The sequence below is a fragment of the Phascolarctos cinereus genome, unplaced genomic scaffold (assembly GCF_003287225.1).
Source record: "Phascolarctos cinereus isolate Bilbo 61053 unplaced genomic scaffold, phaCin_HiC Scaffold_4;HRSCAF=312, whole genome shotgun sequence".
In the NCBI taxonomy this organism is placed as follows: domain Eukaryota; kingdom Metazoa; phylum Chordata; class Mammalia; order Diprotodontia; family Phascolarctidae; genus Phascolarctos; species Phascolarctos cinereus.
In genome coordinates, this window is record NW_027555847.1 from 138,399,094 (window position 1) to 138,413,180 (window position 14,087).

General features: G+C 36.0%; 1 protein-coding gene across 1 annotated transcript in view; it reads right to left on the reverse strand.

The window, feature by feature from the left end:
• ADCY9 (adenylate cyclase 9) overlaps positions 1-14,087 on the reverse strand; it is a 192,548-nt gene that overhangs the window by 57,723 nt on the left and 120,738 nt on the right. The window contains 3 exon segments of the mRNA XM_020995690.2: positions 184-286; positions 4,888-5,105; positions 9,141-9,245. Of these exon segments, the coding sequence (XP_020851349.1) occupies positions 184-286; positions 4,888-5,105; positions 9,141-9,245 (426 nt within the window).

Genomic DNA, 14,087 nt, shown 5'->3' on the forward strand with positions numbered 1-14,087 from the left:
AATTCTAGGTAATTAGAGGGATGAAATTTTTCTTTCCTCAGGGGATAACTAGATAGCAGGGACTGATAAAACGTCATCATTATTTACATTTCAACCAAGAAAGAAATGTTTTCAAGTGTAAAACTATTAACATACTGCACAGCAAAACAAAAAAGTGCCATTAAAAAATAAAGGAAAAGTTACCTCTTCCTGATAGCTAGTTCTGTAAGCCATCTCTAGATCTCGATCCAAGAAATTCAAACTTAGTTTATTAATAGGTGGTTTAAAGAAGTAGTCTTTCATCAGGCTACAAATGAGAAATGAGAAAATAATAATAGCAGTTATATTGACTACAAATAATAATGTAAATGGTTACAAAGATACCATTTATAAAGGGTGTCACGAAATAGAAATCTAAACTCACTGTATAATGCTTGTTTCTTAACATTGTTGTTTTGTCCCTAGACAAGTCCTTTGTATGCCTAAACATAAGTGTGTTTTATATTCCTCAAGTGCTAAAGAAATACCATTAGTTGTAGTCATAACATAGAACAATTGAACCTTACTCTGGAAAACACATTAGCAATATTCAGCATTATAAGAAAGTGTATACAGTTTATTTGTTATACAAACACCATATAAGACAATGCAAAATACTGGTGTGCTCTTTTCATTACTATGCTGAAAGTGTTTATATTGATCTGGATGATTCAAATTGAAATTAAAAAATAATTTTGAACTGGCAATAGGGATGGGAACTGCTGTACCTATAATTTCACTGGTGCAGGGAACTCCCGAGGAAGGAAATTCCTTCTATCAATGCAGGCTAGTCCTTTTTTTGCAACTTGTAGTCTTAGACAGTTGGCAAAAGTCCTGGGAGATTAAGTGATTTCCTCAGATAACACAGCCAGTAGATGACTTGAAACCAAGTCATGGCTCCAAGTTCATCTCTCTGACAATATCATCTAACTAATTACACAGTAACAATATCAACTAACAGTAATTGCCAGTGTACAAAATAGACATTACAGCTAAGCTGAATCAGTAACAGGGTGTGATTTTTGATACAACTGTCCTATGTGCCATCAAGACTGACAAGTTATGATAAAGCTCAATTGCCTGGTATAAGTATATACAAATCAAACTTGTACAAACTCCTAAACTACAACAAACAGAATGAAACAAACAAAAAACCCAACCTTATGTTCTTGAATGAATTACTAGCAATAGGAACTCTCCCTTTTATGTGGCAGAATAATTATAAAAATTCAGGTGGAGATGAACATAACAGTGTTTTATGAGATGTCCTCTCATTTGGGAGAGGAGGGCCCTTAAGCTGGGCACACCTATGGGTGTAGTGTGAGGAAAGGGAAAGGCCTTTTTCTTCCTGGGTTGATTCTAGCTCTGCCTGGACTTCCTACTCAATGTGTGGCCTTAGGCAAGCTCCTCCACCTCTGGGAGTTTTAGTTTTCCTTCCTTATAGCATGAGGATCTTAGGTCAAATGACTTCACAAGTACCACACAACTCTAAATTCCATGATTCTAATTAATCCAACCTTACTCTTGCCTTTGAAGATACCAGAATGAAATGAAGTCTAGAATGGCAGCTGTAGGAAGTCTGCAACACCGCCATGTTTTCTCCATTAGTTAAGAGAGTAGAACTGTAACATCACTAATTACTCCCAGTGCTGCACCTGCCAAACCTTGAGTTATACTCCTTTTTAAGCTGGGGAGTCTGCCTACAGAGGCTGCATTACCAAGTCACTAGGTATCCTCGTGCCTTGTAGGTGGGGTGGAACACTTACCCTTAATGCTAAATGTCTAAAGATGTTTTTATAAGGGAAGGTTGCTCTATGCCTTTAATGCATAAGAACTGGACACAACCTTGAAAAAGAAGCCATTTTTATTATTTTAATTCAAATCAGAAAGGCTAATCAATCAACAAATATTTATTAGGCACCTGTTATGTGTCAAGTGTAAATAGTACTATACCAGGATACAAATAAACTGAATGAAGCAATCCTTACCAGCAAGAAGCTTACAGAATTCTAGATGTTCTCTGTACCATCTGATTTCAGATACAATGCTGCTAAATATGTTACACCAGATAGAGGTGGGTAGAAGAGGAGTGTTCTATACCTCTTCCCTACCTCAATTAATGTAATGTAATCAGTTGTAAGAGCTTGGTGAATTTTTAAGTTTGTAAACACAATAGAGTTCATGCACTATGATTTTTTTAAGAGGTGTGAAACTCTTTGATTGGGTCAAGTAAGAAATAGCTTATTTGCTGACCAGGGCTAGCATCTGGGGGCTATAAATAACTAAATGACATTCAGCAAAAGTTCTCAGGCTTCTGAGAGGGAATCATTTTGGAGGGAGGAGTTTTTCCCCTTCTTTTTCCTCGGTTCTTCCTGCCCCTAGCATTGACCATATCACAGAAACAATGAGACCAGTAGGAGACAATGCATCCATGAGGTAGGTGGGGAAGAGAGAGGAGAGAGGAGAGAGAGAGAGAGAGAGAGAGAGAGAGAGAGAGAGAGAGAGAGAGAGAGAGAGAGAGAGAGAGAGAGAGAGTGTGTGTGTGTGTGTGTGTGTGTGTGTGTGTGTGTGTGTGTGTGTGTGTGACAGAGACACAGAAAAAGACACAGAGTGCAAAGATGCTGAAGATATAGAAAGATAGCCACTTAAGGAAAGAAGCAGCTTTAAGGAGAATAACCCCATGTCCTATAAAAGAATGGCTGGATAGTTCAATCCCCTTTGTTGTAAGAATGAGGAAAGTGAGGTCCATAAAGATTATGTGAGATTAAGGTTAAGAGGTTGCCTAAGTTTTACAGCAAATTAGCAATAAAATTCAGGTCCCAAAACAACACATTAGGATACCTCCCTTAAAATAATTACATGAAATAAAATTCTCCACTCCAAAAGTTCAGTGTCATATTTTGTCTATTTTCATTTCAGTTAGAAAGTATCTTCCAATTTGGAAAAAGGTATGGAGAATAACAATATAAGTCTGTAGGCAGAATACAAAAATAACCATATTAAGTAATTGCCAACAAAAGGAGATAAATCTGACTTTTGGGGGGAAACGTGGCCATAAAACAGTAGTTACACTTCCAAAAGTATAAAAATTCATACAATAATTTTCCCTTTTTTTAAAAAAATGTCGTGTGTGTGTGTATGTGTGTATGTGTGTTTATGTGCATGTGTGTGAGAGAGACAGACAGACAGACACAAAATTAGGGTTAAGTGACTTACTAGTGAGTCACACAGCTAGTGAGTGTTATGTGTCTGAGGTCAGATTTGAACTCAGGTCCTCCTGACTCCAGGGCCAGTGCTCTATCCACTGTGCCACCTAGATGCCCTTCATACAATAATTTTCAACATCATAGGTATTTCTGTACTTTCCCTTCCTTTTATGTCACTTCTAAAACATAATTTTATACACACTAGAATAGCAAGAAATAGTGTGTGTGTTTGTGTGTGTGTAATTCAATATTGGTGAGGCTGTGGAGAAAGCCACTCAAATACATCATTAGTAGGATGAGAAACTAGTCTATTTTGTATAGCAATATGGCAATACATATATATATATATATATATATATATATATATATATATATATATAATTAAAGTAAAAAATGATCATATCTCTTTAATATTCTGCTGTTACAACTTTATCCTAATAATATAATAAAAAGGACTTATTTGTACAAAAGTAGTCATAGCTACTTTCTATTTGTAGTAATAAAAACTGGAAACAATCCATATGTGTTAACAATTGAAGAATAGATGAAAAATATATGTTATATTAATATATTAAAATATCACGGTGCCATAAGAACAATAATTATGAAGCATACAAAGAAATACATAAAAAAGACCTATGAAAGTGTTGCAACATGTGGTTAGTGTAACTTGAAGCATACATGGTTATCTAAAGCATTTATTAAGTACTTACCTTGTGCCAGCCATTGTGCTAACAATATGTTTTTTTAAAGAGAAAGAAAATATTTAAGTCAAAGGTTGTAAATCTTCATACAAACTTGGAAAGGGACACAGAAAAAAAATCAGTTTGTTGCCAATTCATTTGGTTAAGTCTTGCTAAATGTTAGGAGTTTTATGTAATTTTGCACATTTATTTATTTTTGTCAAGTTTATGATTATTTTAAAAACCTCAAAAGCACTTTGTTTCCATATGACAACTTATGAGGAACTCAAGGGAAAGTTTTTTCTTTGTTTTTGAAATTTTAAGCTTATGCTATCAGATTATTTCTTTATTAGGGAGTATTTACTATAGTCACTTATTAGTTCGAATTAATAGATTCTATTTTCTATGTACATGAACATCATTTTATGCCCTTGATAGTTGCACCAAAATAGTTGTGCATATGCCAGATTTTGGCTAATGAAGTGAACGAACGTGTATAATGTGGTTTGCAAAACTTAAAACATTACATAAATGCTATTATTATTACCAACAACAATAATAATACTGCATATTAAATATACAATTTGGGAAGCCTGGGGATTTTTTTTTTAATCTTGAGAGGAAATCTTTAAGTGCAGAATCCTTTTGTAAAGTAAATAATTCCCCTTTAACTGTAAGTTCAGATGCTCACACGCTGGGTTTGCTCACAGTAGAGTCATCTGAATATTCCTGGAGAGGACACACATAATAAGGAACACCAGAAAGCTCCATCTCTGATGCCACCAGTTGGTAGCCCTGGACAGATCCCTTCACCTCTCTGTGTTAAGCCTCCAGGCTGCAGAACAGCTGTCAATTTGCATTGGTGCATCCTACACCAGTGAAATCATAGGTCAGGTTCTTTTTTTAAAAACCTTATTAAACCAAAAAGGAAGTATTTTTACTTTAAAAGTTTTACTATGATGAAATCACTTGCCCTTTACCTGTCTTCTTTGATAACATCAACAAAGTGAGCATCTGTCTTCTCTCGAATGTTCTTGAATCTCAGTGGAAGGAGAGCAGATTGGTCCAAGCTCACCCCTGCCCATCTTCCTTTTTCTTGTAACATCTCATACAGTGATGTCTGACTATTGGTGAGCTTCTCTTCTTGAGGGGGATTGAGAAGTCCATTTTGGGTCTTTGGACTATGTCCTCCAGAAGCCTGCTTCATAACAAGAATAATAAATACAGAAATTTAAAATATTTTGGTATAGACATATTATGTATATTTTAGAAGGTATGCTATATGCATATTTACATAAAGGCTAATGAATACATATTCATACTGATTGAAAATATATGAGTTCTTAAGGATCTGGATAGATTTATAGATGTTCAATCCATGAGAAAGTTAAGATACGTCCATGGAACAGCCCTGACCTAATACAACCATGTTTACAAAGAAAAAGGTCCTATGATACCACTGCCTGGGAGAATATTGAACTTAAGGAGATTAACAGTTTGATCATTTACAGTATTAAAAAGGTCATATGCTTTTGTATTAGTGAGTTTCTTTATATAGAGAACCTTTTCCAATATATCACCATATCCTTTTTGAAAATTCCTCCTCCCTTGATTTTAAAGACATTGCACTTTTCTGGTTCTCTTGTGACCTTTTTAAATGCACCTTCTACTTCTATTAATTCTTCTTCCTCTCACCATGTAACTGGGGGCGTCCTCTGAAGCTATGATCTCAGTCCTCTGCCATTGCTGCAGTCACTCCCTCAGTGAGCTTGTGCCCTCACTCTCAGGCTGCATCTGGGCTGATGATATTAAGTCAACCTCATCAGCCTAGCCTTCACAAGGGCTTCAGTCTCATTTTCCAACTGCTTTGGGATATGTGCACTTAGACGTTCTGCAAAAACCTTAAACCCAACACTTGTCAAACTAAACTCAGTCTCTCTTTATCCCATTTGAGTCACCCTTCCAAACTTCCCCATTTCTGAATAAGGGCTAATACAATGGATGACAGAGTTAGCTTTGTCTTTGTATCTCCAGCACCCAGCACACTGCCTCAGAGCAAACAATAAGTATTTGATAAATTGAAAATAATGTTAATCCTCAAAGATCTCAAGAAGCCAGAATATAGAGCCATATCTAACAAAATGAAGTTGAATAAAATGAATATAAAGTTTTATACTTGTTTTTAATCAACTGCACAAGTACACATGAAGAGAACAGCTCCACATAAGTCAAGATGTGACAAAGCAGCTGAAACACCTAGTAAGAGCTCTAGTTTTTGTAGAAGCACAGTATCCAGGAGGAGGGAAGCAACAGCTCCATGCCTGTCTACACAAATCAAATTAACTCTGGAGTTTTGTATTTATCTCTGGGCACCAAGCATCATGAGGTCATGTGACACAATGTCCAATATCAAGACTTGATGGAATTCAATTCAACAAGGATTTATAGAGTGTCTTCTACGTGTTAGGCACAAAGCAAGGATTACTGATACAAAAATTCAAACAGTTCCTATATTCAAGGACCCAATATTCTACTGGGGATATGTAACTTCTACATTGATGAATGAACACAAAATATATATAAAGTTATTTCCAAAGTCAATAGAAAAAAATTTCCTTCCAAAGTTGAAGAAAGTGGGAACCTTTAGTTTGAAGAAGAGAACATTTAGGTGGACCTGATAACCATCTTCACATAAATGAGGTATGCTTTTGAAATGTTGTTGATGGAAGAAGGATTCATTTCATTTTGCTTGCTTTCTTATAACTTGTTTCCATAACTACAGTAGGATCAATGGATGGGAGAGGCAGAGAGGCAGATTTAAGATTTATAAAAGGAAAATGTTTCTAACAGTTATTCAAAAAATGGAATAGCCTTTCTCGAGAGTTAATGAGCTCTCCTAACACTTTAGGTCTCCAAGCAAAAGCCAGATTAGCACTAGTCATAGGTAATGTAGATGAGCTTCTTGTTAGGGTAGAAATAGGACTGTTAACCCCAAAAGTCCTTTCTATCTGAGGGTCTGTGACTCTATAAAGGCCCCCTCTACCTTAAATTAGATTATAATAATAGCTTCCGGATTGGTCTCTCTCTTCTAGCCTCCTCTCCAATACAATCTATTTTGCATATAGTTAGAAAATTATTGTCCTGATTTCACATTACTTCCCTGCTTAAGACTTACTGTGGCTTCCTATTGCTTTCTGAATCATGTTCAGACTCTGCTTGGCTTTTAGGGGCTCTAGAATTTGCTTCCACCCATTCTAAGTCACCATCCTTGCTGCTTTTTGTTAAAACATACCCTATGATATAATCAGGCTGGTCTCCTCAGAATCCTCTGCACATGGCATAGTCATTCCAATCCAACAATTTTGTTATTGCTGCCTACTTTGACTGGAATGTCTTCCCCATCATCTTCTCTTATTGAAATAATCATAGCTTTCTGCAACCATTTAAGGTTTATAAAATACTTTTCATACAACACTAAGTAGTGCAAATATTATTATTATCATCATTTTGTAGATGAGTATAATGAGGCTCAAAACTGTTAAGTGACTTGCCCATAGTCAAACAACTACTTGAAGTGTTAGAGCTATGCTTCAAACCTAGGTCTCCTAATTCTAAGTCCAGCGCTTTCTCCGATACTAAATTGTATTTCCAATTATAACTCACATTTAAATACCACTTTAAGATTTTCAACAGCCCCTATGTATTACATAGAGCAAATATTAATATTACCATTTTATTTGTGAAGAAACTGAAGCTTAGAGAGGTAAACTGAGTTGCCCGTGGCAATACAGGTTATAAACAACAGAAATGAGATTCAAACCTAATTTTCCTTTTGAGTCCAGGCATCTAATATGTGGCCCTGGAGATTTACAGAAAAAAAATTAACAAAGATAGCATAGTTAAATTAGGCGGCCAGTATGACCTAACCACCTGATTATATGGATGAAGGCTGGTTAATATCTAGATCTACCTGACTGTAAAAGTATATTCTCTTCTATGAAACTCCTGAAACTAAGAATCATCGTCAATGATATAAACCTGGAGTCAGATGAGAACAGTGAATCAATTCAACAGTTCTTGAAAATATGGTCTGATATTTGTAACTAACTTATTCAAAACTGCTCAGTAACTCACTCTAGGTAGAGAGAGGGGGGGAAAGTATTTATAAAGTACCTACTATGTGTCAGGCACTGTGCTAAGTGATTCTTGAGCAAATATTATCTCCTTTGATCCTTACAAACAAATCTAGGGGGTAGGTGCTATTATGATCTACATTTTATAGATAAGGAAACTGAAGCAACAGAAGTTAGGTAACTTGCCCAGGGTTACACAGCAAGTCAGCATCAGGGGCCACATTTGAACTCAGGTCTTCCTGACTCCAAGCCCTGCACTCTATCCACTGCACCACCAGCTGCCTTACCTAATTACACATTAGGTGTATATGCACTTTTTTTGTGAATCCTGTTGAATTACAGACTTTTAGTGAACTTTAAACTCAAACTGTACTAGAACAATAATCTTCTTTACTCTATATATCTAAAAGATGGTCATCCAGTCTTTACTTACAGACGTCCCCACTATCTCCGAATTCTATATTTGGGTAGCCTTCATTGTTAATAAGTTTTTCCTCAGATAAAGCCTGATTCTATTTCTTTTTTACTTTTGACTGTATTTATATTAATCCTCTTAAAAATCCATATTTACAAATAATCAATAGACTTCACAAATGTCTTTAATTTAAAAAACATCAATGTAGCCCCTGCACATATGGGTATCTGACATTATGGTTCACTACTAAAAAAAACTTGGATGTCCCTGGCTCTAAGGCCAAGCTTGAATCACTTCCTTGACAGATCTTCCCCTAATTTGTTAGTGTACATTAAACTATAAACTCCAATAGTACTTATAGTGAGTACCATTCAGATGAGCAATTAATTGTTTTCTATTTCACATATGGTGGTTTTGTTTCTCCCTCCCAAAACTGTGAGCTTCTGGAAAGCAGGAAAATGTTTTATCCTTAATCTGTACCTTGTACAACATGGTACTGAGCACAGAATAAAAGCGTGTCCTGCTCTTGATAGACTCATTCAGAACCAGTGGGACTGGAAAACCTTTTGTGACGTTACCTAATAGGAGATCTTCACCTGCTCAGAACCAAGCAAATTAAGATTTACCTTAGGAAGGTTCAACAGCAAAATAAATGGAAAAAGGGGAGCTATAACAAGAAAATTACCTTGGCATTATTTTTATGCTCATCTTGAGAGCCATTTTGAATTGCTCCTTCTTCAGGACCAGCTTCACAGTTGGGAACAAATGTAACACCGCATGAAGGACATGTCTACAAGAAGAAAGAAGTTCAAAACACATCCAAGAAAAATCACCAGTATACAATTCAGTTTCACTGCTATCTGTAGTCATATAAAATCGTTGTACAAAAATGGAAAACATTTAATTCAGTCAAAGAGTACTCCAGCCAAGATGGCAACATGGGGGGTTTAGCAGGAAGGCAGTTTCACCATAAACTTACCAAAAAACAACAAAAAAGAAATGCTAAAGTGAAGGAAAGCAGCTTTAAAAAAAAAAAAGAAAGAAAAAATCAATCTAAATTTAAAACATTCAAAGCCAAAAAGAATACTGGTAAAAAAAATTTTTAATGCCATAGGAAAACCATACTCCTAAAGTCCAGATGCAATGCAGATGGAAAAAGAAACAATATAACTGGAAAGACATCCTCAAATTACAGAAATTATGCCACAGTTAACACTAAAAAGAAAATTACAAGACCAAATAGAACTTGACAAAAGTTTAAAAAATGAGATAAAATCACAGAATTAAAAGATGCAAACCCCCCCACCCCGAAAAACAATAATAAAGAAATGACCAGTATGGAGACTATCATAGGAAACTTAAAAGAATAAATAGAATCAACCAAAATCTGACTTATTATAATGGAAACTAATTTTACAGTAGATTTAATATAGTCAAAACAGAACTGGAGGAAGTAAAGGGTACAGAAAATCACTGAATTATCAAAAATTGGAAAACATAGAATCAAATGAAGAACTTGGAATACTATCACACTGAACAAATCTCAGGATTTATGACATTCCTCCCAATTTAGAAAAATAAAAGAAATTAAATGGGACATCCCACAAAATTGTCAAAAAAAATTTTAGAAGTCATTATACAGATAGAAAGAATTTACAGGACCCTACCAAAGAAGAATTCAATTCTCAATACTCCTAAATACTTCAGTTAAACGCTTACATTCTAACAAGGAGAAAAAAATATTTCAAGCTTCCTGAAGACCAAAACTAACTACCACAGGACATTAGTCAGGATCACAGTAGATTTCTCAACAAGGACAAAGGCAAACTGGGGAAAATGCAATAAAGCACATATAAAATTAAGAAGCCTAGGCCATAAACCCAGCCAACCCATGTTACCTACCAAAGTTCAGTATGCTCTTTCAAGGCAAGAGATGAACATTTGAAAAGCAATTACATTCCCAAGGTTGGCAGAAAAATATCTACTTCAAGGAAATCTTCCAACAATAGCCAAATTTCCAGTCAAAAATGGTAAGTACTCAAAATAATTCATACTTCTAAAATCAAGATAAACCAAGTGCAAATTACTAACAAAGAACTAAATAGCCTCTTAGGTCTCTTTTAGCTCCCAGTCTATGATTCTAAATGCCTAAAAGTTTCATAAAGTTGTTTCAGAGAAACAGAAAACAAGTAGGAAAAAAGTCCCAAGAAAGAAAAGGGAATAAGAACAAGATAATTCTAAAGCAAACCTATAGCTTTGATAAAAGTAAAGATTCCTACACAATTACAGAGTGGTTTTGTTAAGTCTTCCTGATTTCAGGCCAAGCTCTATCCGCAGTTCCACCTAGCTGTCTCTACCATAATTAGATAGATAGGTAGATATATAAATAAATGAACAAAAATACAGACAAATGAATGAATGAATGAATAAGTGAAACTATATACCAACTTAAATCAGTAGAGGGCTAATTTTTTAATGCTTATTTTTAACATTTTTTTTTAAATTTTGAGTTCTAAATTCTCTCCTTCCCTCCAGCTCCTCCCTCACCCATTGAGAAAGCAATCAATATGATACCCATCATACATGTAAAGTCATGCAAAATATTTCCATACTAGCCATCATGTACAAAAAAACAAGAAAAATAAAGAAAGTAAAAAAATATGCTTTAATCTAACTTAGAGTTCTTCAGTTCTCTCTCAAGAAAATGGATAGCATTTTTCATCATGAGTCTTTTGGAGTTGTCATGATCACTATACTAATCAGAGTAGCTAGGAGTTTCACAGTCAATTATCATTACAATATTTCTGTTACTATGTACCATGTTCTCCTGGTTCTGCTCACTTCATTTTTCATCAGTTCATATAAGTCTTCCCAGATTTTTCTGAAACTGTCCCCTTCATCATTTCTTATAGCACAATGGTACTCCATCACATTCATATACCCCAGCTTATTCAGTCATTCCCCAACTGATGGACAGCCCTTCAATTTCCAATTCTTTGCCACCACAAAAAGAGTCACTATAAATATGTTTGTACATATAGGTCCCTTTCCTTTTCCTTTGATCTTTTTCAGGGTCAGTTTTATAGTCCTTTGGGCATACTTCCAAATTGTTTTCCAGAATGGTTGGATCAGTTCACAACTCCACCAACAGTGCATTAGTATACCTATTTTTACATATCCCCTCCAGCATTTACCATTTTTCTTTTCTGTCACATTAGCCAATCTTATAAATGTGAGGAGATACCTTAGAGTTGTTTTAATTTGAATTTCTCTAATTATTAGTGATTTGGAGCATTTTTTTCATATGACTATTGATAACTTTAATTTCTTCTTCTGAGTAGGAGAATGGCCCCAGCTTGGTAATCACTCTCTCACTCACCTGTCTTCAAGAAGGATACCGGATTTGGAATTATATCTATTCATTACACAGATATTTGAAGTCTAGACATATGATTCTTTTAGGGGATCAGGATAAAAGCCACTTTTGCCGGTCACTCTGTGGGCAGGTATTTCTTCCCCAGATCTGGAGGGTAATAGCTTAATCTCAGCTGACTTGAAACAGTACCATGAAGCACTTATTATACAAGTCAGGTACATATAGGAAACAAACATTTATCAAAGCAAGCAGAGAAACAGTAATGGGAAAGTTACCTAGATTAAGCAATGGAATATACAAGAGTCAGGGCTTTGTGATCAAGGTGTAAGAAGACATTTCAGCTTAACTGGGGAGAGAATGATCTCAGCCTACAAGTCTATTCTCAAGAGCTTCAGGACTTATGGGCATTAGGAACCAAAGGACCTGCTGTAATGTCAGCATGGGGCGTCCGTGTTCTCTCATTCACTTGCGATCACTATTCCAAGTTGTTACCATGCCTCTCCTTGCTCTCTCTTCCACTCTTTGCTTTTGCTTATTCCTCCCATTAGTCTACCAGCCAATCAGCTGTCACCTTTCCCAGCACATAAACAGCATCACAAGACCATTCTTCAGGGAACAAGTCCATGGTGCAAAGAGGGGTTAGCCCAATAAAACCGGGCTCCTTTCCTACGGAAAGAACTAAAAGTGCCTGTCCAAACCCTTTGTAGGATTGTGTGATGGAAAGAATGCCAGGTTGGCAGGGAGGGGAGATTGTCTCCATCTTGTCACTTACTGAGCACATCACTTCACTTGTCTGGGCCTTGGTTCCTTCCTCAGTAAAATGAAAAAGTTGGATTAGATTAGGAGTTCTTAACATGGGATCTGTGAATTTTTTTTCTTTTTGGTGAGGCAATCGGGGTTAAGTGACTTGCCCAGGGTCACACAGCTAGTAAGTGTCAAGTGTCTGAGGTCATATTTGAACCCAGGTCCTCTTGACTCCAAGGCTAGAGTTCCATACACTGCACCACACCTAGCTCCCCCACGAATTTGTTTTTTTTAAAAAATATTTTGATAATTATTCCAACATAAATTAATTTCCTTTGTAATTCTATGCATTTTATCTTACGCATTTGAAAACATTATTCTGAGAAAGTGTCAACAGGTTTCAACAAATAGCCAAAGGAGTCCATGACACACACAAAAAAGGTTAAGAACTAATAATAGCTTGTATCATTCTTATTTTACAGACGAGGAAACTAAGGCAGACAGTAGTTATGTGATTTGTCCAAAGTTGTATGACAAGTAAGTATTTGAGGCTGGATTTGAATTCTGGTCTTCCTGACTACAGGTCCAGTGCTCTGTCCATTGTGCCACCTAGACGCTCTCTAAGATCCTTTTTATCTATATAAAACCAATAATTTTATGACTCCCTAACTTCCCAAAGAGTGATCTTGTAGGCACTTCAGATGTCTGAAAGTGATGTCGCCATCTCAAAAGCCTTGCAGCTAGAGAAGTTTAGGAAGGCATAGATGAATAAAAAGGACTCATAGGCTACTGGTACAGTAGCAGAGGCCTTGCCAGAGCCCAAAGATTAGCATAGCACTTTTGCTTATAGCACACAAATTCTTTCCTAATCCTATTGCCTAGATTAATATGGTTTTCCAGTTAATCCTTCAATCTCTTCTTCTCCTCTAATCCACCCTATAGATTAATTTTTTCAAAGAACTCTGATAATGCCACTTTCCTATTCAAATGCCTTCAGTAATTCCCCATTGCATATAGAAGAATGAAATGCAAATTCCTTACCTGGAATTTAAGGCCCTCTAAACTATGACCCCAACATATTTTTCTTGTCTCTCTCTTCCATACCCCATACACTTAACATTTTCTGGGCTGTTCTCTGTATACAACCCACACTTTCCTGACTCTGTCCCTTTCCTAATGTTCTTTCTGCCAGAAATATTCCTCTCTTTCATCTCCAGCCTTCACAATTCCATCCCTCTTCCAAAAACCTGCTGAAAAGTCACTTCTTCCTTGAAGACCTCTAATCCTCCAGAGCTCTTTGTATCTTTCTCATCAGAGGCTGCCAGGTATGGTAAGTATTTGTTTTATCCTTTTGACTAGGTTTTAAGCTCTTTAAGGCCAAGGATTCTATCTTACTCATCTTTGTATCTTTCCTCTTTATAGTGCTTGAACAAACACTTAAATGCATCTGGGAAGCTTACTACTTTAAAGGAGTGCTTTGAATCATCTTGCAAGGTGGACAGCCCCTTTGTT